Here is a 26,831-nt window from a genome sequence, read left to right as displayed (position 1 = left end):
GTATTGTAATTTAATCAAAATGAAAATTATCTTGGTATCCTTAATGCAATTACTTCTGTATTAAACCAAATTACATTAAACAAGAATAAAAACTTGGTGGTTGTTAAATAACCTCATTCAGCAGTACAAAAAAAAACAAAAAAAAAAACAAAAAACAAAAAAATTATGCTCTGTATTAAGAAATTTATCTAGTTCAATGGAATTTAAATCATTATAAATAAATTTTAAATTCAAAAGATCACAGAACTGCTGCTGTCATACCAGTCACTTGGTTCTGACTTTATAAATAACAATGCACTTATACCTTTTCTTTTAATCACCAAAACTGTTTATTATTTTCTGAAGAAAAGTGAAAAACATTTTTAGAAAAAATAGTTTCCTGCATAAGAATATGTAAGAAAACCAACAAGGCCATATTGGTGAATGAATTTAAATTCTACCGGAATGATAAAGATCTACAATTGTTAATTAATAAGTACATAACCTGTTGCTTCTGCTAAAAACTGAGCAAACTGATCACTGCAATAAGTCTTTTAAAAATTTTACTTCAGGCAGTATAGTAGCGGGAACTGGTTGTGTGGTAGTTTAATATTTTTTGGGTTTTGGAAGTACTCATTTATCAGAAGAAGGAAGTTCTTGAAACAGGCCCGTCTGATTTCAGCCTGGAGAAAAAAAAACAAGTTAATTTTTTGGTTTAAACCACCTATTATGTCATTTAGTTTTCGTTTTCACATATATTAAGGTACTAAGCTGTTGTAGGTGAAATCTAAAATATGATGTGTGATGGAGGCAGAATTGTGTTCTGTTTTTTTTAAAAAACCCAACATTTTAATAAGGCGTGAAAAGTGGCAAGTTATTGCATACAAGGGTTTTAAGTTTACAACGAAGCTATTTTCAGTGTTAAAAGACGTCAGTTTAGGTAGAGGATCATCCAACAAAAGCGTAAAGGTTTTGTCAGAAATGATTTGCAGTCTTTGTAAATATATTCTTTAGCTTTTTACTTTCAGCAAAAGCTGAAAGCTTTCTTTCAGCTTTTTTTTGTCCTACTTAAATTGACATTTGTTAACTTATTAAAATGTATAGAGATCATTTTTCGAAGAAAATAGTAAATGATTTATTCCTTCCAAAAAAGACCGACTTTTTTCAATAAAGGCCGACTTTTTTAATAAAAGCCGGCTTTTTTGCAGCCCTGATCTTAACCGTTTCATAAAGGGAAAGAAAAATTATTATTAGTATTAAAACTAGACAGTTACTGGTCAAGGTAAGAGGGGTGAAAATTGCTTCTACTCTTCTACGTTCAAATGAAGCAATTGCCTGTTCGGTGATACAGTCGACTCTCTGTTTAACAACGTTCTATTTAACAACTTTCTCTATTTAACGACAGCTTTTCATGGTCTCAGATGGTCCACTACAGTGTTAAAAGCATTCTATTTAAGGACACTTTCTACTTAAGGCCGATTTTTTGTGGTCCCTTGAAAGTCGTTAAACAGAGAGCCAACTGTATTTTGATAGTTGAAAATTTAACCCTAACTCTAGTAGATTAACCCTTAACTCCAGTGGATTGCGTTAATTTTCAACCACTTTTTTGATTCTTCATGCCCCTGAAATGACTGTGTTACCAAAAAAACAGTTAAGTGACTGGATCTAGTTCAGCCTTGTCTAGATATGAAAACAGTCGGGAAAAAACCGGAAAATTTCCGAAAAAAATTGAAAAGAACCTTTTTTTTCCCGAAGGAGTAAATTTCCACTTCGGAAAAATTGAGAAAAAAAATGAATTTTTTCAACTTTTCAGGGTTTTAATTGAAATTTTCAGCAAAAATTGATTAGACATTTTTCCCACTTAAATTCTAATGCAATCCCCCCCCCCCCCCCCCCCGTCCCCGTTTTATGTTAAAATACTGTCTAACCTTAATGCAAGTTTTTGTATGAGAATATAATTTGCATATAGATCAAAAAACGTTTAATAATACTTTTTGCAATAAAGCTTAAACCAATAACCATTGTGAAGAATTTATTTTCCTTCATGAAACAAACAAGCCACATCCACAAAACTATGTTTCTGCTGATTGTGCAAATCAAATGTACAGGGTGCGGCAAAAAAACTCAGGTAAGCAATTTTCCATCAAACTTTATTAAAAATGAATAAATTAAAAAAACACAAAAAATAATATAAGTAGACCTTTAGCAATCAATAAATTTAATTGGTTTCAAACTAGCAGCCTTTTGCAATAATAGAGATGCAACTGCTTATTGAATTTTTCATTCAAGAGCCACAAGTCCTTTAATCAATCCTATTCCCTATAAAGCAATATTGGTTTAGAGAGTTCAAACTCACTTGTAGTTTAGGGTAGACCTTAGACTCCTTATTAGGCCATACAGTGTAATAAATGTGATTTAGGTCTAGCGAGTAGAGCGTCCACTCGAAAGATAATATCATGTCAAAAAAAAAAAAAAATGCGCCTTGCACCACTCTTGTCTTTTTGCCCATATGAATCGGTGTGGAGTTCAAGGAAAATGTCCAGTTTACATTGCTGAAGTGCTCTTAGGCCCACAGAAGTACAATAACTTCTAAAATGTCCTTCTGGTTCACTTTTTGATTCATTTTACGGCCCTCATCCACAAAAAACTAGAGATTTTTTTTCGCTTGTGCTGATTCCATCACAGACCAAGCCTGACTTCAGATTTTGGCGATATTTAACATTTTTTAAGGTACTTGGCTACAACCAATTCTTATTGTTCTGGGGGATATGAGCTGGTTGAATACTATCTCTTTCAGCGTGGCCTTGCGACCCGTCTCAAACGTTTTTGGCATCTTTGGAGTCATACCAATGCCTGAACTTTTTAGAACTCGTAAATCTTCTGTTTGAGCTGTTTTTTCCCTTAGTCTCACTTATCATCGGTCACAAATTCCCATCTTACAAACGACTGCTCCCGTGGAAACCCAAGGATTTCATTGAACTCACTTTTGGATGACCTGACGATTAACTCAAATGTTCATTGTTCATTTTGTCAACGACTGCTCCCGTGGAAACCCAAGGATTTCATTAAACTCACTTTTGGATGACCTGACGATTAACTCAAATGTTCATTGTTAATTTTGTCAACTTTCGGGACATCGAAGATCATTTCCAAGCCACTCGAAACGACATACCGTTTCAAATACTGTTTGCCCGGGCACAACAAGCAAACGAACTGTCGTTCTACTTGGTTAAACAACTTAAAATAGCAGGTATTTTATTTAAAATTGTAAGAAAACCGAAAAACAATACATAAACTAGGAAATACATTGTAAACTATTTTCTAGTAAAGTGAGAGACAAAAATAAATTAGACACTTATTAAAATGAACTTACCTTTCTTCCATTCGATGATACAATTTTCATCCAATTTTTTTTTTTTTGCCACTCCCTGTATACTGCCGTGCTAAGCAAAAAAATTGAATTTGAAGTTGGACTCAAGCTGCGATATTGTGTTTTAAAGTTTGGCTCTTCCATATATTTGATTCAGATTTCTTTCTTTTTTCTTTTTTTATGTTCTTGATAAAATGACCCTAAAACATTTTATTAATTATGTAAATTACGAAACAGAACAACTTGGTTCTAATAACTCAGTTTAGTTCAAAAGTGCTGGTATGACTACTTTTACTAGTGTGCTTAGAACGGCCATATGAATAAACTGAAACTCCAGTTTAAGTTTTGGTTCAGCTTAAGAAAAACCAATTTAGTTTTGATTTAGACTTAGACTGGGTTGAAAAAAATCAAAAGTCAATAGCCTTTATTTTCAGACAGTAACATTGTATTATTTTTCTTTCAAAAAAAAAAAAAAAAATCATGTTTGAAAGTCGAAAATTTTAATTAATATTTCAAGTTTCAAAGGCAATCTAAAATATAAAACGTAATTTTTATGATTAGACACACATTACCCAATATTAATGGTTGAATGACAACTGGACTTATTTCTGGTGTTCATGAAAGCTCTCAGTTATAAAACAAAAAGGCTTTTTTTTCTAATTAATCTTACCTTTATGTGTATTTCTGTCAAGCAGAAAAAGATGTGTGGATAGCATTTATTTTTTAATGCTTAACCCTTTATATGTTCCAAGAAACACAGAGCTATTAAAAAACCTTACTTTTATTCATAAAAAAATCAAAATTTCCATTTTTCCAAATCTTCCTGGAAAAAAACCGGTAAAAAAACCGTTTTTTTTTCACCACTTCAAAATTTCCGGAAATTTTACATCTCTAGCCTTGTCACAATAAAGCATTTCCCTACATGTCAAACATTACCGAAAAATATTATCAAATTATCATGCCGTGGCACGAGTTTCATTGTTGATGACGTCAGCATTATTCGATCATTTTCTATTATATACATGAGGATGTTAAAATGATTTTAATTTTGATCAGTTTTTACATATCTAAAATTAAAAAATTAAAAAAATGTGAAAATGTCTCAATTTGTCCGTGAAATTTTTTTTATGCCCACTTTAACTCAAAATGTAATGCAAAGGAAAATATTTGGGCTCATGGGTATTGGTGCTAGTTAGTTTATCATGCCAATTGCTTCAAGAGGAGTGTTACAATTGAGCATTTTTTTATTATACCCGAAACTGGAAATTATTTTAGTAAATTAAAATACAGTATAACCTCGATTTATATAACGATTGTCAAGGGACTGAAAAAAACTTATCGTTATATCAAGGGCACGGAAATTCAATGCAGCCAAATCTAGACGAATGAAATGTATCAGTAAATTGAGGAAAGCGTTAAATCGACTATAGTTAAATCGAAGTTATACTGTAATATTTTGTTATTCATGATTATTTGCTTTTATGAAAAATGTTTGATTTATAGTTGTTTTCTAACTACCATTTTTCTCCTTTTTAGTCAAAGCGGATTCCAACCATACTATTGGAGTAGAATTTGGGTCAAAAGTTGTGAATATTGGAGGAAAATCTGTTAAGCTTCAAATCTGGGACACTGCTGGACAAGAAAGATTCAGGTATAAAGATTATTTGGATTTTTTTGTTTGAATCATATATTCTAGCATAATTGTAAAATTCAACTTAAAAAAATCAGCCAATTGCACCTAACCAGAAAATCATGAATGATTGTCGAAGCTTAAATACAGCAACAATTGGCTCACTTGTCTCATATGTACATAACTAGGATGTTGTAAGAAAACTCCAATACTTCAAATGGTGCAGCGAATCTTGAAGTCTAGGGAACCCCTGGGTTAAATGATGGAATAACCCATTCTCTTACCTTTATCTTTTGTGAAAAGTGATTTGATTAATAGTTGGCAAGTTCTCAGTGCTCCCTGTAGTATCACAGATTTTTTTTGCATTCTCCGAAAATCTGGTTATTTTGAAAAAGATCCCCGGCTTTTTTGGAAACATAGGCTAAAAATGTATTGGTTTCAGAAACTTACCCGTTAAAAGACTTTCCCTTAATTGAATTTGAACAATAATTGCTCATTTAGTAAAATATTTTTAGAAACTTGTCCAATATTCCTTCTCATTAAATGTTATGCATACTCATTATTTATCCTTCGGTAAAACTGGAATTTTATCCTGCAAATAGAAAATTTTTCACCTCAAAAATTTTAGTTCAAGGCATCCCTGATTGCATGCAGTGTCTTGCATTTCAACCCTTTTGAATCTTGTAAATATTTCAATTATTTAAAAAAGTTGACAACTATTTCAACATCTGCTAGTTTTGTGTTTTATTTGAACAGTTTACGATTTTTTTCTTCAAACTTGACTTGAACTTTTTAGTTATTGTAATTTCTTTTCTGGTGGGGAATGGGGAATGAAATATTGAGCAAAGGAGCTCCTAGTTGTTCAATATTGGGCCATTTCACAGTATTTTCACAGGACAAATGTAGAGTCCATAGCAAGACACTTTTTTTTTGCCATAAGTGTTTAATTTACTGTTTGATTAGCACATTATTTCAATTTGAGTTTGTGTTTTAGTTGGACAAACTCAAAATAAAATAATTTGCAATCAAACAATAAATTAAATAGTTAAGGCCAAAAAAAAAAAAAAAAAAACCCTGATGTTACAAACTGCATAATTATCCAAAATACTGTGAAATGGCCCTATTCCATTTTCAGTAGATTATTTTTCTGTTTAACCTTTTTCACCTTAATCAGCTTCTTTTTTTTTAAATGAATTTCTTCTTTTTTTTCCAGTGAAGGGATGGATTCTGCTTGAGCCTCCAGTTCAAATATGCGAAAAGTGAATTAACTTCACAATTAATATTTTTATAACTTACAAGTATGAAAATTTGGAAGTAGCGAAATTGTACAAAGCAATATAAATTAATCTAGGATATCTGAGTTGTATTTTCAAATTATAAATTTTGTTGCTCTTTCTTAAGCCCCTGCTACTCTTCCCCCCCCCCTCCTCCTGAGGCTCCTATTTTTAAAGGGATTGGCAGCTATGTTAATACTCAAGTTTTTCGCATCTGACCTATTCAGGTAGGGTGAGAACTGAACTAAAAAACTAGAATTTTCTGAAAATCTATTATTTTGCAAATATTTCTTTAATGAGAGATGTTTCCCCACTAAGGGAATTTATCCAAAGAGGGCCAAAATTCTAACTCCATAAAAACTGTATGACATTCAGAAAGACCTTTGGAGTTTGTACTTGACTTTCATGAATTTAATAGAAATCTCTGTAATAATAGCATTGTCATCTAATGTATTTTAAATTTCAGATCTGTTACCAGGAGTTACTACAGAGGGGCTGCGGGTGCCTTACTTGTATATGATATCACTAGGTATGATTTATTTTCTGCTGAAAATTGAATGTTTGATTTTCTATGGAAATTTCTAGTTAGTATGATTGCACCTGAATCCGAAATTTTGATAAACAGTAAAAACAAATGGTTCTTCCAAATTGATAAACTTGAGCCATATAAATGTGTAGATCCTTTCATATCTAAAAAAAAAAAAAAAAAAAAAAATCAATAAATTTTATGATAAAATACTTTTGTGAAAAATCTATTTATTAGATGAATTATTTTGTTAAGAGTCTGTTTTTTTATTAAAATGACTTGTAAAGGTTTTTTTTTATTGTTATTGTTATAAAGAGCCACAAAAATGTATTAAGCATTTCCCTTCTATTTTACTTCAGTTCTACTGTACAAACATGGTTTGCTTTGAAAATAAAATTTTTTTTTCAACCAGTGGTACAACTTTAAATATCAATATTTTATTGATGTTTGTGGAAAATCAAAAACTCATTTCTTCAAATAATCTTTGAAGCAAATTCTTTGTAGATGCTGTGCCCTCAGTTACCTGCACAGCAGAATGATGCATAGGCATATTGTCATTGCAAATACAAAGTATCTAATGCCAAAATCACCACTTTTTAAGAGACAAAAAATAAAACAAAGCCAAAAAAAAAAAAAACTCCGTGATTCCAATATTAAATCAGCCAATATACTAAGTTTGTTGTGACTTCTGTGCCAATAAGTTCTTTTGTGAGTGTTTTAACACTTATATTCACCACACTTATTTATAATTATATCGTTTCAAATAATTTCCTGAGTTTCTACCCTGGAAACCACTTTTTCATATTTGATATGTTGCATTTGTAATTATAATATTAATCTCTGCAAGTTTATATATCATGCTTTAATTTTTCTTTGCATAAAATTTAATTAGTATAATTTGGAAATGTGATTTTTTATTTCAAATTATTTTTTTCCATTAGCTCGCTTTTAGAAAAAAATTTTGAACTTTTGTTTTTGTAAGTAAAGTGCATTTCTTAGTGCCTTGTTTATGGCATAGAATTATAGGAAATTTTGATTATATATTGAATATAACTCTTTTTTTTTTGCAAGCATTACAAGCATGGGTGCAAGACCTTCCATCTCGGGATGGATTTCCGTCTTTGACAAAATGTTCGAGACGGAAGTTGGGACGGAAAGAAATTCGATGACTTTCTTTCAGTTTTTACTTAAAAAAGAAAAATTGAGTGTTTGAAAAATATGCTTTTATATATTACTGGATTGTTCTGTAACCACGAATTTACATCGACATTCTCTCGATTTTCCGCCATGGGCTTGTTTTGTTTGCAACGTGCAGGGGTCGAAGTGATCCTATATTTCCTATATTTTCAAAAAAAAGCATCAAAATCGTCCTATATTTAATATATTTTCGGAAAATGTCCTATATTTCCTATATTCCTGTTTTTTATCTAATTTATTTCTTTAAAACAACGGTAGATAAAGTATCTGACTACGGATTTTTCGTGGAAAGTACGCCTGCAGACGAATTTCAAATTAAAAAACGCTACTGACTAAATCTTGCAACAGGCATCTTCTCTCATTGGCTACAGCAATATGACGTCACTGTAGTAGGTGGAGTTTTGAGACGAAGTCTGAAGTCGGTTTTAGAATTTTGCGTTTGGCAACAGCCGTTTGTTTTGCTTTCCAGCGCGGATTTTGTTTTCGCTTTCGCGGGTATATTTTTGTGTTCAGCAGTGCATTTTCTGATCGGAATGTTTTAATATCCTTTATGCAATCTTTTCTTTTTGTGGAATTTCGGAATCTTTGAATGTAAGTCTCTTAAGATGTTAAATCGTATTTTGTTGTAATATGTGAAATTATAATGGCAAAATCGCATCGCTTCACAAAATTTCGTGAAGAGTGGTTGAATCAGGAGGACATTAATGGTACAAATATTGGTGCATGGTGCTCCAAAGGAAAAAATGATTTTACCGCTTTTTGTCATTTTTGCAACTGTTCAGTGCCCATAAGCAATAGTGGATTTTCACAATTGAGGCAACATGCTAAAACATTCAAACATAAAGAAAACTCCGAAAAACGTCAGAAGGATCCTTCTCAAGCTCTGTTTGTTGTTAATACAAGTGGTAAAGGTATCAGATTAGACATAAAATCAAAGAACAGTGGAATGAGTACTTGGACCATGAGTGAGGAAGAAAAAATTTTGAAGTCCGAAATTTTATGGATTATACATTTGGCTAAGAGTAACTATTCCTTCAAATCATCAGATTCAGTGCAAGTTTTGTTTCAGCACATGTTTCCAGATTCAGATTTGCCTAGATGTATGCAACTTAGTGACCGGAAAATATCTTATGCTATTTCTCATGGTCTTAGTCCATACTTTTTGAAACAAATAACTGATGAATTTCAAGAAAGCTCACCATTCTTCACAATTATGTTCGATGAAAACTCTCAATGAACAGAATTTAAAACAATTAGATGTTTTTGTGAGGTTTTGGAGCATGTGAACTGTTGGGGCATGCAACGGCTATGGATATATCTAACAGTATTTTCAACATTTTGAGACATTCTAAAATTGAAATAAAAAATCTACTAATGTTAGGGTCAGATGGTCCTAATGTTATCAAATCTACATTTAAAATTATAGACCGGGAGGTCAAAACCATCCGTAAATTTGGTTTAGTGAGCTTAGGTACCTGCAATTTGCACATTGTGCATAATGCTTTTGGAAAAGGTATTGCAGTAGATCCTTTTTGTAACATAACAGATTTTCTAGATAATATTCATTGTTGGTTTGCCAAATTTCCATCACGCAAGGAGGATTTGCAAACCACTATGGATAAATTTGGTTCAGATTTCTTAAAGATCCTGCGCTATGTCAGTAACCGATGGTTATCGATCACTCCGGTTGCCGAAAGAGCCCTGGAGTTGCTTCCAGTTTTGAGAGAATACTTTCTTCAGGACTTGCCAAAAGACAATCCCAGACTGCTAAAAAATGACAGATATGCCAGTATAAAAAAAGTTTTGGAATCTCCTCTGACACCAGTATATTTAAATTTTATCATTAGTGTAGGAGTTGTATTTGAAGATGTATTAAAATTATTTCAAGAAAAATCTACGTTGATTCACATTTTGTACGATGAGCTCTGTAAAATGTTAATAAAACTTATGAGACGTTTTATCAATGAATCAGCATTAGAAAACAAATATGGTGATGATTTAGCCGATATCAAAATAAAAAATGAAGTGGTTCATTTGAAAAATATAAATGTGGGCAACAATGCCAAAAAGTTAATAAGTCAACTCTCTCCAGCTTTAAAATCTGAATTTTTAGCAGACGCCAAAGAATTTTACGTAAATGTAACCTTATATTTGCAGAAAAATTTACCTTTGAAGAATAAGCTTTTAAAAAATTTAAAGATTTTGCACCCACTTGTTAGAAAAGAACCTTCACATGTTACATTACCATCTTTAAGATGCCTTGCGAATATATTGCCCCAAGTGATAGCTGAGAACGCAGTTGACAAGCTAACAGATGAGTGGCTTCTCTATGCAAACGATGATGAAATCCTGGAAGACTGGAGCTTTAATAATGGCGCTTGGCAAAAAAATTGATTTATATTGGAAAAATGTTCTTGAAATAAAAAATAGTGATCAGCTTCCAAAGTACAAATATTTGGGATTTTTAGTCAAAGCCATTTTAACCTTTTCACATGGTCAGGCATCAGTGGAAAGAGGTTTTTCTATCAATAAAAGAATGCTGACTTCCGAAAGATCCTCTTTAAGCCTTGATGTTATTAGAGGATTGAGGTTGATAAAAGATTCGGTGAATGACACTGCAATAAATGCTTGCATTACCAAAGAAATGCTTCAATTTTATAAAGATGCATATTCAAAATACAAGATGCAAAAAGAAAAAGAAAAACTTGAAAAAGATGCAGAAAAACCTCAGGCAATAGAAAACATTCCAGCACCCCCCAAAAAAGATAAAATAGCGGAACTTAAAGAAAAAAATAGATTCTGCTCAATCTATGATTGATAGTGGCAACCAAAGATTGAAAGATGGACTTAAACGCAAAAATATGCATGAAATAGAAGCTGCTCAAACTCTGATTGATGCAGGAAATAAAAAACTCAAGCTTGCAAAAGAGGAATTGGAAAAAAAGGATTAGCTTAAAGCTATCCACAAATTTGTAAATAATCAGTTGCAAATATTTGTAGAAATGTAAATATCCTTTTGTTCAATTTAGATGGGAAATATTTTTAAGCAATCTATTTTTTGAAAAATTATTCTTTCTGGAAGAAAAGATTTGTTGAACCGTTAAGTAAATTTTAATTGAGTTTTCTAACTGCAAAATATGCAAGACTGAAGTCATTAATAATAAGTATAATTATAATGTGGCAATACAGGGTATTACTAGTGCCTGGATAAACTATCAACAGGAAATAACCAACGTTTTATAGCACAAAATATCTATGTTTGTGCTACAATGCATCGGTTATTTCCTGTTAGTTCTCAACAAAAAGACGGTTTTTATTTATTTATTAATATGTTTGTGACACTTCTATCCCTGCAAAAATTGTGAGTTGTTGTATTAATTATAAATATTTTACTTTGTTCAATTTTTTTTTCCTGTCTATAAAGTACACTCTTTTTTCAAAAAATATTCTTTCAACTACAGGAAAGTCATTTCAGGTGTAAGTTATAATTTTGTTTGAGGGGTTTTTTTAAATAAAATCATTGAAAGAATAACTAAATAATATATTATTTCTTTTTTCATAGCGAAACTATTCATATAATGTGTCCTATATTTGTCCTATGTTTTTTGTGGAAAATGTCCTATATGTGACAAGTCGATCACTTCTACCCCTGAACGTGCTTTTGGTGGAGTGACTTTTAGACTTTGTTTAGGAATAGCTCTGTTATCTCCAACTCACTGCATTGCAGACCGCTGAGTTGCTCGCTATTTTCCTGAATTTTCGAAATAATTGTCTCTGATTGAAAATTTAGCCTTTTTTCTTGCTATTTTCGATCATCCTTTCGTGTTTTTTTTTTCATTTGCATTTTTTTTTTTTTTTTTTTGCAAGCTTTACATGCATAAATGAAAATTATGTGAACTCTTAAAATGTCTTAGAGTTGAATCTGAATCACGGATTGAGAGTGATTGCGGACGAGATGAAATGTTTACACCACAGCAAAGCACGTCCACATACCAGAAAATTTCTTCATGCTGAAGTATTGAAATGCTATATTGACTATTTTTGAGTGATTTAAGAGTTAGGGAATCGGGGGTCTTTCTCGAAACTGAAGTCTTAAAACTTAAAGTTGTCTTTGATGATGTGGGAGGAGAGTTGCTCTTTCAATAGAAAAATTAATCTGAAACTCAAACTTACAGTCTTTAGTAAGCACAATTAGAGGGGGGGGGGGTATTCTGCGGCCAAGCCAGAAATATTTCCGTTTCTGAAATTTTAAAAGCTCTGTCTTGGGCTATCTTGGGATGACTTAAGGGGGAAGGGTGTAGGAAGCTTCTTTCAAAAAGCTTCCAAAATTAAAGTATTAAAACTTTTAGGCAGTCATAAATCATGTTTATAGGTAAAGGGGGTACTATTCCTAGAGAAAAATTTAGAAACTGAAGCCTTAAAAATTCAAATTTATTACATTTATAGTGAATTTACAGGAAGGGGTTCTGTATTTTCCGTCTTGAACACATCACCAAACTTGCACCCATGGTTACAAGTGTTAAACCAAGCTTTTTGTTTCAGCCGCGAGTCTTACAATTCGCTGTCCAACTGGCTTGTTGATGCTAGAACACTTGCAAGTCCGAATATTGCTGTTCTCCTTGTGGGTAACAAAAAGGATTTGGAAGAAGATAGAGAAGTGACATTTTTAGAAGCAAGCAGATTTGCCCAAGAAAATGGTACATAGAATTGTTGTTAAAAAAAAATATACAACCCATAAGATTGGGTGTTTTTAGATTTTTTTTTCCGGAAAGCATATAACTTGCATTTACAATTGTTTTTTAAGAATGAAACTTTTCCAGGTATTCCACAGAATTTGTACATTTTAACTGACAAATCTCGGAACTCCAGTGTAAAGCTTCTGAATAACCTCCTGTAACTTATTAACAATTCTAAAACCGCCATTATGATTTGAACAGTTTTAAAACCGCGATTGATTTTCTTTAGCCTTTGTGCAAGTTAAATTAAAAACAACAGTTATTGCCCCTAAACTTGCAAATTACTGCAATCACATGTGTCGGCATTGCAAAGAGTGCCTTTTTCAATGCAAAAGAACTGAGTTTATGGATGAAAAGACATCCAACAAAAGCTAATGTTGGGAAGCAATCTTTTGCATTGAAAAAGGTGTTCCTTGCAATGCCAAAACAAATGTCTTTTTTTTTTTTTTTAAATTTTAGAAATTGTCTTTGTTAGTTGGCTTAGTTTATAAATGCCAGTTTGAAGTTTTTATATTTGTTTTAGGATTTTTTTTTTCTTTTGAAAATTGTATTGATTGTAAGGTCATCAAATAGGCAAGTGGAAATTTTGATCAAACACTAAAGTAGTTTGATGTACATCAGTTTTGAGTGCAAGACACACTTGAAATTAGGAGAAGTCTTCTACAATTGCTTTAAAAAGTGCTAAATATGGTTTGTAATATATGATACATGAGGCAGTGAGAAGCAAAGGGATGTAAGTGGACATTTTCAAGGTTTGAGTAAAACATGTTTAAAGATAAGATCCTAGGTAGACTTTCATTGAATTTTTTTCTAAATCATGCTGTATAGCAGCAACTACCAAAGCTACTAGTACCATCTCTTGCCCCAAGACAGAGGAGAGGTTCACCTACCATGTGTACTGGTTATCTCCAAATTTTTAATTTTGCACTTACATCCCTTTGCTTCTCACTGCCTCATATGGCTTCTCAAGTTCTCTGCATTCTTTCTTTAGTGTCTTTAAGTAGTCTGTATTCTGAACCATTACTGGCTAAGAGTAAATATCAATGCCTTATTTTATAATGACCAACCTAACACTGGTGTAGGTAGGAATCTTTTGTTAAATTTGAAATTTCTGTACAGCATCTGTGAAAGATTTCAGCCGTACGCATAACACTGAGACAATTAACTATCCGTTGCAACAAGTTTCAAAATGCCGTTATCCTCTCCAACTCCAGAGCTGCTATCTACAGCATTTGCTCAATTTACAACCCAGCCTCCTGGAACATATTGGATACCTAGCTCTCTATTAGAAAAATTTTTGACTAATGAATAAGATAACCATTCTCTGGTGAGTCTCAGGCCACTGTGGCATAATTGGCAATGAGTAGGCCGAAGTGCTAGTGAAGAGGGGGTGCTGATGTCTTACAGATAATATGTTGCTACGTCCCAATTTGTACAGTAAAAGGACTCATCAAAAGTTCATTTTCTTCTTGACATCAAGGAAAATATGGTAATAAAGACAGCTGGTAGCTGAGTATCAAAATCGAAAATAACAGTATAGTTGGAATTCGAGTTTTGGAAATTTTTGGGGAAATTTTTTTGAGATAAACTTAAGAAAAAACCAGGGTTGGTATAAAAACCACTTTTTTTTTTTTGAAAAAAAAAAAACCAAACCACATTTTTTTGGTTTAAACCGGGTTTATTTGGTTTTTAACACTATTTGAAAGAAAAAACAATTTTATTTTAGGAAAATCATAAAAATTTTATGAATTAAATTGTTAAGGAATGTTTAACATTTTTTATTTGTACCAAATTTCTTCCTTATTAATTAAATAATTAAAAGTAAAATCTTGTAACTTCATTTCTTTGTACTTAGAGATTTTTATATTTGAATATTGTTTGAAAATCTTTACCTATTTTAAAAAATACAATACATGAATGGATCTTGGTATAAATAATCAAAGAAATAATTTACTGTGATAGTTCAGACATTATTAATTACAAATAACCAAGAATAATTTCTTGCAAATGTTGTTCCTCCAAATTATAGCTATCTACAATAAATAAAAAAGTAAAATTAAAATCAAAATCACATATTCGAAACATGGAAAGTATTTTGCAGTATCTACAAATGAATCATAAGTCTGTCGTACATTACACAACTTTGAAAATAAAAGATCAACGCATATTTTGTTTAAAGATTGAAAAAAAAAAAGTTACACACACAAATCATGTAGTACCAGTGACAACAATTATAGAAACAGGACTAGTAGGTTTTAAAAAAAAATCATTGTTTTCTGCTGTAGGCATTATTTCTCCCGGTTTAATGCATTTAGGAATACCATTTTTTTTATCAAAGAAAAAAAATCATTTTAACTAAAAGCCTCAGTACAAACTTAATGAAAATACTCTTTTAACATATTTGAAAATGAAGACTATTAAAAATTAATGCTTATTGATTCTTCCACCATTCATACATGAGACTTCTTTTATTATATTGGGATCAAAAAAGTTCTTTAAAGGGTGAAAATTGGCATTAATATGTTTTTTGGACTATTTTGAAATGCAAAAAACTAAAAAAATTGGCAATTAAAAAAGTAAAAAAGAGCTACTTGGATTTTTTTACGTGTAATTTTAGAAAAACTAAATTTCTCCGCCTTATATATTTATGTACTAATAGAAAAACTGCATGGATTAAAAAAAAAACTATTTAGCTAACTTTCATTACCTTAAAAAATATTAGTTTCTAAATTTATTAAATCTGTAATTAATCAATAAAGCTTTGCTAGTTACTTTACATTAATTAGATTTTCCTCTTTACATTAATATGTAAAATTTATGAAAACATTGGGGAAAAACCATGAAATTTTTGAAAACCTTTTGGTTCAAACCACGGTTTAAACGAACGTAGTTTAAACCAAACAACCCTGGAAAGAACATTGAATTCTTGCTAGGGATATTAAAAAAATTTGATATAAGGTTGGTTTTCGAGATAGGCAGGTTTGAGATAAACAGGTGCGACTAATTAATAGCGTCTGCATATTGTTATGTTAAATATTTGTTATAATTTAAAATTTGGAATTACCTATGTCTTCTTTTTTAGTATTTGAATATTTAGAATTTAAATCTGTGCACAGTAGGTAATTATTCTTTTGTTTAATTTAAGTTCAACTGCATCCAAGAAAACTGTGTAGACTTCCAATTGAGCTTAATAATACATATATGATTGCATCATCACAGTTAACAAACATGGACATTTTTGAGTTAATTCTGCTCAAGACTCATTCATTAGAAATGTCTATTCAAAAAAGAAACGATGTCTATTCTAAAAAACTTCTATTCTAAAGAAAAGATGTCTATTCAAAAAACTGTGTAGACTTCCAATTGAACTTAATAATACATATATGATTGCATCGTCACAGTTAACAAACATGGACATTTTTGAGTTAATTCTGCTCTAGACTTATTCATTAGAGATGTCTATTCAAAAAAGAAAAATCAATGTTTCAGAACATGTTTTTTTTTTGGTTTACTGGTCACATTTGTCTTTTGATGTTGATCATTGATTTTTAAACATCGCTGTTTCATCATTGATGTCACATCTTCGTCTGACTGTACAAAACAGCAGTTTACTTTAATCACTTTCCTTAGTACATGTCAAGAAATGTATTTGCCAAACAGAAAAATATTAAGCGAGTGTAACTTCTACAAATTTGTCTAAGAACTCAATGTGCAACATAGAAAATAGCTTGATGTATGAATTCCTTGTCTTCTCATAAACAGGATGATTTTTGCCACCATATTTCTACTCTTTAATTTGTTCCACTTATCCATTCTGTATACAATCTCAATAAATTCTTTATACAATACTTAGTTTATTTTCATGTATTTATTTTCTTGGTTAGTTTTAACATTTATATTATTGAACATTAACAGTTTAGTCCATTTAATGTGAATGTGCAATATGTAGTAAACTAGCATAAGTGTTGAATATTCTGTACGTAATTCAACTATCATCTTTCTTCAATAGAGCTGATGTTTCTGGAAACTAGCGCTCTAACTGGTGAGAATGTAGAAGAGGCATTTTTGAAGTGTTCTAAGACCATTTTGGCTAAGATTGAAGCTGGTATGTTACGAAAAAACTTTTTCTGATTTTACTGCAATTATTTACAGAGTTTTTTTTTTTTTTTGACTTGTTAGTGTTGAATGATATTTCATTTTAGTATTACATTAATCAGTACTTCGTGAATGAAGGCCTTTATTTTTAACTTCAATGTGTAATTTCTTTATATAAGAAAAAATTCCTAACTAGCTGCTCAATATGACTAGTTAGTCATATTTTAACACCATTCACCTTTTTATGTGAAGCAGACATCTCCAGCAGTTGCACCATTACCTGTGGTAAAATATTTAAAGGAATTGCCTGTGATAACATCCTAGCCAGGCTTGGAGTCAATTACGAAAGATTGTAATTGATTACAAGCTTGAGAAATAAGAGATTACAATTATAATCCTCTGCCAAAACGTAATTACGATTACAGCAATGATTATATTATTTAAAAAATGTAATCGATTACAATTATAATGTGCCGATTACGATTTTGATTTGAAAAATTATGATTTTTGATTTTGCATTTAAATACTTCATAACTATTTTGACAATATATCCTGCATAGGTAATTAGATATCCCATATCTAAATGGCTCACCCCATCATAATGCATATTGTACATGATTAAAATATTCATTGTAATTTTGCCTACAACCAAAAATTTATAGGTTACGGCTTCTAAAATTTATGTGCTATATACCTGAAATAATTATGCGATTTTTTTTTAAATTCAGGTCCCATTCGAGCGCCTGCGAAAAACACCCTAGAGTTCCTTCATTTCCTTCAAACTTCAAAAAAAAAAAAAAAAAAAAGAAGAAGAAGATTGTAAAATCAGTGGGGGAAAAAATTAAAAAGCCCTGCTAAGCGTAATGGAACAAAATTTTTAAATAGAGAAAACTATTGTTTGCGCAATCTCATTTTAAATTAGCGTTCAGAAGATTGCCGCTTTTTTTTTCTCATTTGTGACAAAATAAAATTTTGTTTTTGTTATGAGGTAAAAATTTCCCCTTTTGATTATTATTTAGCGATTTATCTTCTTTTTTTTAAGGATTTGAGTTGTATTTATGGGTGGTTGCATTTAATTTTTTCGGGAACTTTTAATTTGCCATTTTTTTCTTTGAAAATGATTATTTTGATGGGAAATTTTGTTGTATATATTTTTTTTCTCTAATTGAAGCCTGTTTGTTGAACATGCGTCACTTGTTAAAACTTATTTTCGAGGTAAACCGGGCAATGCAGCTAGTATACAGTGAAACTTGTGTAAGTTGACCACTCGTGGTGTACTACTTTAGTGGTCAACTTACAGAGGTTGATTTATATGATAAGGGCTGATTCCGTGCCCGAAAAAAGCGGTCAGCTTTACAGGTTTTACTGTACAATAAAAAAAACTGGGTATGTAAAAACTTTATTCGGGCATGTAAAATTTTAAAGATTTTTCTAGCCTTGGTATGTGACAGCTTTAGTACTTTACTATATTCATCAAATTCCTACAGGTGAGCTTGATCCTGAAAGAATAGGGTCTGGTATTCAGTATGGTGATGCATCTCTGCGCAGGCTTACCCGTCACCAACAGCGGCAGCAGAGGTCTTTGGATTGTGCCTGTTGAAGCAGTATAAAAAGAAATTTTTTCTATGAGAGCTAAATGCAGCATTGCTAATGCATCTTGGCTCCAAAGAAGTTTATTTTCTCATTTGTACATTTTAGTCAATATGTTCTCGTAACGTGTTGTCGAGTAGGATGCTACGTTTCTTGCTCGAAGATGTGAGTGTACATTTTTGTTATTGTTATGAAATTTTTAATTTACTGGTTGTGAATAATTGTTTGTAATGAAGATATATCTGGAAAAATATATGAAGTTTTAGTATATACTTGTTCATTTTATCGTTGTTTTATATTTAGCCAAGTTTGTCTTATAAATAATGTATTATATATATATAGATAATGTATTTATACATTTGAATTTGTTTGAAATATCAATGGAGTATATGTTTGTATTCAAATGTTTAAAATATAAACTGGTAACTTCTTATGTGAGTCTTAAAACAGTTTTATTTAGAACTGTATTATTTCATTTATGCTTTTGGTTTATAATGATTCCATACCCTCCAATATTTAATGTATGTTTTTAAATCTTAAGTATTTCAACATGTATTATTTATGTGCATAGTGGGGTCAAGCATTTTCACATGCATTTATCATGTACTTTACAAGTGTTAACTTTTATGCCAAATTTTAAGGAATGTGTAATTATCGTATGGACTTTGTCATATTTTAAATTAAGAAGCATATCTTTGGTTCAAATTCTCAATTGTTTGTTTCTTAATTTATGATACACCTTGTGTATATCAGTATTTATGAGTTGGGTGCTTTATTTCTGTACATAATGAGCAAATAAAATTATTAACATTTCTTTTGATGCTTTTAGTTCTTTCATAATGCAGTACTTTTATTCTAACATTGTTAAAACGTTTTTGAGAAATTTTGTTTTACATTTTTTGTCATAACTCTTCTAATAATAATTCTTAGATTACAAAGTTTCATTTGCAGATTAAATGTAGCTGACATACAAAATATATTTTATTAAAAATACTCTGTAACTGTAATTGTGGATATTTTAAAATTTTAAAGATTTAGGTCCCCCTCCCCCCAGGAGGAAGAGAAAAAAATAACAGTAATAAGTACTTTCAATACCATCAGGTTTTTTTTTTAAATTAAAAATAGAATCTGTTTTTCTATCTCATTTTTTGGAACTCTTGATTTTTTTAAATTTTTGAGATCATTTTATGGTCATTTTGTCATCTCACTCACCATCTTAACATGAAGTTAAAATATTTGACTTATAAAATATTTGAAATGGTAGATAAAATTATTAACAACAATTATTTATCAATTCCAAAGTTAATATTAGAAAGTAGTTTTCAATGACCTATTGTGCACTTTTTTTTTTGTTACAATTGACTAAAATTGATGGGTGTGACTGTTTTGAACAGAAATTACTGCCACCACTATTTTAGCCAAAATAGAGACACTTAGAACTTGTACATTCATTTGTAAAAATTCTGCAACTATTTTGGCAAATTAGCTTGTAAATTAGGAATTAAAAAAGACACTAAATAGTCCCCCTCCCCCTTTTTTTTGTAAAATTTGTTCATGATATTTTACATTTTACACCTTTTCAAAATATAGATTTAAAAACTTTTCTGATCTTAAAAGTTTTGGGTTGTTTTATTTATATTGCATTTTTCTAGGTCTATATTGCAGGATATAAAGCTGTGACATTTAATGCATAGGTAATAGGTAACATTAAAAAAAGAAAAATGAAGCACAGCTTTTGAGTTTTTTTTGTTTTTTTTTTTTTTTGATGAAGGAAAAGTTATTGTAAAAATTCTCAATTTTGCATTTTATTTTAAGGAGTAGAAAAAAATATGGTTGTTTTGGGTCTATGAGCAGCATACTTGCCAGCTACAAAAAGGAATTTACACTAATTTAATAGTTTTACAATTATCATGATAAATTATTTCTTAACCTTTTATAACTAAAAACATAAGCAATAATTTAGGTTTTATTGTTTTTTTTATCTCAATACCTAAACTAATGCAAAAAGATTCTGTCAGTTCCGTATTTTGTTTTTCTTTTTAATGAATTGAAATACATTTATAGTTTTGCATCAAGTATTTTAATTTTTTAAATTCTGAACAGTGTACAAATACAAACAGAATTAAAAATAATAATAATATTCTGTTGCATGCTTATTAGATCAGTTTTGTGAAACAACTGTGTTTTTATGTGTACATAAATGTAAAGTACATATGTGTGGTAGATTGTAAATGCGATAATTTAGATATTTGAAATTTCTAAAAGTGAAACAATATTTGCTGTACATAGTACAAGTTTCATAAATTCTTAAAAACTTGTGTACTTCACAAAATTTATTGCACTGCAAAATTTAGTGCTATTTTTCAAAAAGAATCACACTAGTTGCAGAAAATAAAATAAAATATATGAAAAATAAATGTTTTACCATTGTAAATTATAATCAAGGTATCTACAGGTAATAACAATCAAATAAAAGTTTGTGATTCAATTTTATACCATTGAACATTAAAAGGTAAAAATTCTTTTTGCAAACTTTTTAGTTAAAGTTATTTTTTGTTTATTATTAAATCTTTATGTGCCATATTATTCTTACTGCTACACTGCAGTAAGTTTTAATTAGTTTATTTTTTGATTTAAACCATAAAAGGATCATTTCATAAAATTCATTCTTCTAGATTAAAATAAATAAGTTTACTTAATTAATGAAGGTGAAATATAGTGGAAAAGAAAGTTGGTTTCTTGAATAAAAATATGTAGAACTAGTTGCTTTTTCTCTTTCACCTGAAATTAAAATAAAGGTTTTTTTTTTTTTTTTGTTTAATTAGTTTAAATAGGTTTTTTTCTTTTAAAATAAAGATATTAAAGCATTTCTTTTTCAATATTTTATGTTTCTTTGTTTTATTTATTTTTTATTCTTTTATTTACCTATATAAATTTTCATGTTATTGTCTACACAAGCATTGTCATAATTTTGTGTCATGTATCACAACAAAAAACTCTTTGCCCTACTTTTTAGACCGGGATCTGAAGGGGGTTGAGCATGCATGGAAAGGCTGACGCAATATTATTTCTGATTATTGTTACAGGCACGATGGTGATTATGAAACCACATGTCGTCGCCCCCCTGGGTGGTCGACAACCCCGGGGGAGGGGGGAAAGCAGTGGGGGAGCCGTTTTCTAAAACACTCATAACTCGCGCACTATTTGAGATAAAACACAGAAAAAAGTGGCAATCGACGCAACAAAACAAAGGTTTCATAAAAGATAAATATGATTATGGACCTATCTTTGTTGGTTTCTGAGTAAAATTCCATTTTTCGCAAACAAGCAAAATTTTTGAAAAAATGCGCAAAACAAACTTTTTTTGACCAAAATAAATTCCAAATCAAAATTGTTTGATTTTTTTTTCAAATAAAGTCCAAATATCATTATTCAGTTTGTTAAAATCATTTAAGTACTGTTAACCGCGTTGAAAACCAAAATGACAGTAGCAAGCTCGAACACGATTTGCATTATAGTTCAGGATCTGAAGGGGTATTTTGAGCATGCATGGAAGACCTGACGCAAAATTATTTCTGATTAATGTCACAGGCACTATAGTGATTATGAAACCACATGTCTTCGTCCCCCTGGATGGTCGACAACCCCGGGGGAGGGGGGAAAGCAGTGGGGGGAGCCGTTTGCTAAAACACTCATAACTCACGAACTATTTGAAATAAAACACTGAAAAAAGTGGCAATCGACGCAACAAAACAAGGACTTCATAAAAGCTAAATATGACTATGATCATATCTTTGTTAATTTCTGAGTAAAATTCTATTTTTCGCAAACAAGCAAAAAATTTGAATAAAATACGCTTTTTTTTCAAATTATCAAAATTATTTAACTGTTTAAGGAACCAATAAAATCTGAAGTATCACTATCCAGTTAGTTTAAAATTACTTAAATATTATCAAAGCGTTGAAAAGTGAAATAAAAGCAAGCTCAAAAAGCATTTGAGGTAATTCAGAAAAGGAAAAAAAAAAAAAAAAAAACAAGTTTGCGAAATGTACCTTGCAGACTCGACGTAAACCAAAGCAAATTTTGTGGCTCTCCTGTTTTGGCGGTTTTATTTCGTAATATTTTCAAAACAATGTCCCAGTTAAGTAATTACTTAACCTTTAACACATTATAGCTGCTTAGTATGGGTCACAATGGCACTTTTTTAAAAATTAAAACATTCAAGTTTGCAAACACGAAGTAATTACGGAAAGGATAAATGATTAGGGTAACCCTTTTGCAGATTTTACACCTGAGTTATGAAACATAGTGAGCGAGGCTATTGCCACATAAGCAGCATCAAAATTTCAGTGGAACGTTAAAGAAAATGTGAATAGTCTCTTATCCAGAGAAGTCCTGCAATGGCAATGTCTTCAATAGCGACTGCAAAACAGCAAAAGAAAACCAAAAAAACATTTAACCTGGGAAACGTTAGCTCAATAGTGATGTTAGTACAACTAAAAATCATTCCCATACAATAAGCCCAATGCTAGGTTAGGTTCATCAGAATGGTTCACTGAAGCAAAGCGCGAGGTCCGATTTCGTGAATGTAATTGAAAATGATACTTCTTGCAGCAAAACTCTGGAAGAAGCACCCTATTTTAAGAACAAAGTTCAAGTTATCGATGGAATGACTCTGATCCATAATGTACCAAACACTACTTTCAAATGTAGCAAAGATTTTGCAGGTCTCCAAATAAAAAATAATAAAATTTTCTCTCCAATAGTCAAACTACAAGAGTGGACCTTAAACAGGATCAGTACATCTCACTGTCGTTTTCATAACTTGAAAACCAGAAGTTCCGGAAAGTACATTGCACACACACACAATAATTTCTTGTCATTTCTATCAGAAATAAATATAATATCAGCTCTTTACCATGCTCCTGCAATTCTTCCCAACATGTGCTTATTGCTCAACTCTACTATTGAATCAATTCCCCTGTACCTTAGTAGTGCCTTTAGATGTAACCAAGTTTGGGTTTCACTTAAATGAAAATAAAACAGTAAAGCTCCACACCTTATGATTCAGCCAATGTTACCAGAGGGTTTAATTCCACCCTGCGCAGGCAAGAACTGTAAATAATCTTGTAATTTTTTTTATTAATAATTCATCTTGCTCTAAATACTGTGCTTTTAAGACTAAAGCAAAAACCCATAAACTACAAAATGCTCGGAAGAGAACGATTCAATAGAACAATTACAAGTCAACAAAAAAGAGTATGATCCAGGTTTCAGAATTTCTGATATATTTATGCTTTATGTATGCATATTGATGTTCTACAATTATTTTTTAATACGCATTATTTTACTAATTTTATTTAATTAGTTTTTTTAGAACTCTAGTGTATAATTTATATTTATATTCGTTTTCATAAAAGCTCAAGCTTCTCATTTTTTATATTTATTTAGTACATATTATTTCTTGTATCATTGTTCTTTGTTGAGTAAATTATAAAAAGCAATATCCGCAAAACAATACCCGCAATATTCTTTTGTGCAAATGAAAACATAAATTAATATAAATAAATTAAAATTGTATTTGAATTAAAACTACTCTGGGCCTGGTTCCCTAGTTCCTCTCAAATTTAAAGCAGTATATAACAAAATTAAAGCCATAGTTGAATACTTTGCAATTAGAATAAGTTTGTAAACTGAAGAATGAATAGTTCGTCATAAGGATAATAAGGCTATTTTTTTCTCCTTAGCATACTGCCGTTTTATTCAATGCGCTAACTTAGGCAAGTGCTTGCATTTTCTATTTCGCTTTTTAACGCTCACGTTGGTAATAATTAAGTAGTTTTGAACAAACTGAATAATGAAGTTTCAAGTTTTGTTGATTCCCTAAACGGTTAAATAATTTAAAAAAAGAACTTATCTTTCAAAAAAAAGCTTTTTGTATTTTACTCAAAATTTTTGCATAGCTGCTAAAAAAGGAATTTTAATTAAAAACCAACAAAGATAGGACCATAAACATGTTTAGGTTTTTCAAGCCCTTGTTCTTTTGCCATTTTTTTCAGTGTTTTCTTTCAAATAGCTCGCGAGTTATGAGTGTTTTAGCAAACTGCTCCCCCCACTGCTTTCCCCCCTATCCCGGGGTTCTCGACCATCCAGGGAGGGGGGCGAAGACATGTGGTTTCATAATCACTATAGTGCCTGTGACACTAATCAGAAATAGTTTTGCGTCAGGTCTTCCATGCATGCTCAAAATACCCCTTCAGATCCTGAACTATAATGCAAATTGTGTTCGAGCGTGCTACTGTCATTTCGTTTTTCAACGCGTTAACAGTACTTATATGATTTTAACAAACTGAATAATGATATTTTGAACTTTATTTGAAAAAAAAAATCAAACAATTTTGATTTGGAATTTATTTTGTTCAAAAAAGTTTGTTTTGCGCATTTTATTCAAAAATTTTGCTTGTTTTCGAAAAATGGAATTTTACTTAGAAACCAACAAAGACAGGTCCATAATCAAATTTATCTTTTATGAAGCCCTTGTTTTGTTGCGTCGATTGCCACTTTTTTCAATGTTTTATCTCAAATAGTTCGCGAGTTATGAGTGTTTTAGAAAACGGCTTCCCCACTGCTTCCCCCCCCCCCTCCCCCGGGGTTGTCGACCACCCAGGGGTGCGACGACATGTGGTTACATAATCACCATCGTGCCTGTAACAATAATCAGAAATAATATTGCGTCAGCCTTTCCATGCATGCTCAACCCCCTTCAGATCCTGGACTATTTTGTGGCTCCTCAATTGGGTTGCCATATCAGTAAGCTGGGATCATTCAAGTTGTGATGCAAATAATTTTCATTTGGCACAAAATTTGAAAAGAAAAAAAAAACTCGACTTTTGTGGAAAGTTTCAAGAGCATTTCTTGCATTTTATCGCCACAGTATGTTTACAATGTCATTATTAGAATTTTTCTTAAGGTAGAGGAGACTATACAATCCCCTATATAAGGTTTGGCAACTGTCTTGAAGTCAAATATACAGGTTTATGTGCTAATTCCTCTCCCTTCTGGTGGTATCCAGATTATAATTGGTAGAAAAGACAGAAAACTTAACTAAATAAAATATCATTATTATTTATTAATTCCAACATTCTAGCTTTATTTATATCAAGAAATCCTATTATATTAAAAAATCACCCATTAATGAATTGTCCAACGAAGTTTATTAAGCTCCTTCTTCAAATGTGTACAAGGTGTCTCAGTTAAACGTTTCAGAACTTCTGAGAAGAGTTGGGTGCGTCCAGAAAACTTGAAATCATATAGCAATGCAGGATCGGAAATGCTTTGGCGCCATTTATTAATTACGTAGGGATTTTGAGGGGGGGGGGGGGTGTTGGTAAAATCTCTACATATCCTTACTTTGGGGGGGGGGGGCTCGACCCATTCTTACGTAATATTTTCCCCGAGTCAATATTTTATATTAGAAATAGCGCTATCAAGTGATTTGGCAGTGATTATATTTCAATTACATCTAGAAGGTAAAAATGTATTAGGAAGAGCTGTTTTTTATTTGTTTTACAAAGAATAAATAGTGTAAAATATAATAAAGAATCACACTATGTATGGCATGTTTTATTTTTTATAATTATCATATCATATACAAAAAAATGTCGAAAAAACATTCAGTCCATATTCCAACTTTTTAGCAAATATTTCTTTACCCCAAAAGTTAATGTATTAAAACTCCTTAATATATTTTATGTAACCCCTTAAATATATAATCGAGGTTAAATTTCAATAGTGAATTTAATAACGATTCCAGTGATGTAAGATTTTTATTTTATTATTTTGAAAAACAAAAGGGAATCTTAAGTAAGATAAGGGGGGAGGGGTTTGAAAAAACTTAGGTACCCTTACATGGGGGAGGGAGGTCAAAAATTGCCCAAAATCATCCTTACGTAATTAAGGAATGGCCCCTTTCCTGAAGCAGTGTACACAGAAACACCTTAAAGAAAAGAGACCGTAACTTACGGTCCTTAAGTGAAAAATCTTTTTAATAATGCATGTAAAAAGCAAAAGGCTTATGAGTCCAAGCAAGTGTTCAAAGTTTTTTCAACCGGCTCCAACACACCTCACATCTTCGTCACACGGAGCTCCAATCTGGAATACTCCTGGCATATTTAAAATTTCTCAGATCAAGGAAGCATATCAGACCTTGCATTGCATATGATTTTTAGTTGTCAGGATGCGTCTTACCCTTAGTTCTGAAACATTTAACTGAGATACCCTGTATATATTGTCAGCTCAGAGGAACATTAAGACATCTATTCCCAGGAATAACAGTAAAACTTGACAACGGAGAGATGGCAGATGACCTTGAAGTGGAAACATTTATAATAGGTAGAATCAGCCGAGTAGTAAGATGCGCATTTTCGCTGATCCC

At 31.1% G+C, this 26,831-nt stretch overlaps 1 protein-coding gene across 1 annotated transcript in view; it reads left to right on the top strand.

Moving 5' to 3' along the window:
• The window catches only part of LOC129232733 (ras-related protein Rab-4B-like), a gene marked incomplete at its 5' end in the record, with an annotated part of 34,852 nt that extends 15,626 nt beyond the window's left edge, over positions 1–19,226 (top strand). Inside the window, 5 exon segments of the mRNA XM_054866844.1 lie at positions 4,886–5,000; positions 6,720–6,782; positions 12,519–12,673; positions 16,722–16,817; positions 18,295–19,226. Of these exon segments, the coding sequence (XP_054722819.1) occupies positions 4,886–5,000; positions 6,720–6,782; positions 12,519–12,673; positions 16,722–16,817; positions 18,295–18,407 (542 nt within the window). The 3' untranslated portion in view covers positions 18,408–19,226.
• Positions 19,227–26,831: the final 7,605 nt, after the last annotated feature.

The sequence above is a fragment of the Uloborus diversus genome, unplaced genomic scaffold (assembly GCF_026930045.1).
Source record: "Uloborus diversus isolate 005 unplaced genomic scaffold, Udiv.v.3.1 scaffold_1343, whole genome shotgun sequence".
Taxonomy (NCBI): Eukaryota; Metazoa; Arthropoda; class Arachnida; order Araneae; family Uloboridae; genus Uloborus; species Uloborus diversus.
The sequence above is the reverse complement of the archived record's forward strand: the minus strand, read 5'-3'. Positions and strand labels throughout refer to the sequence as shown.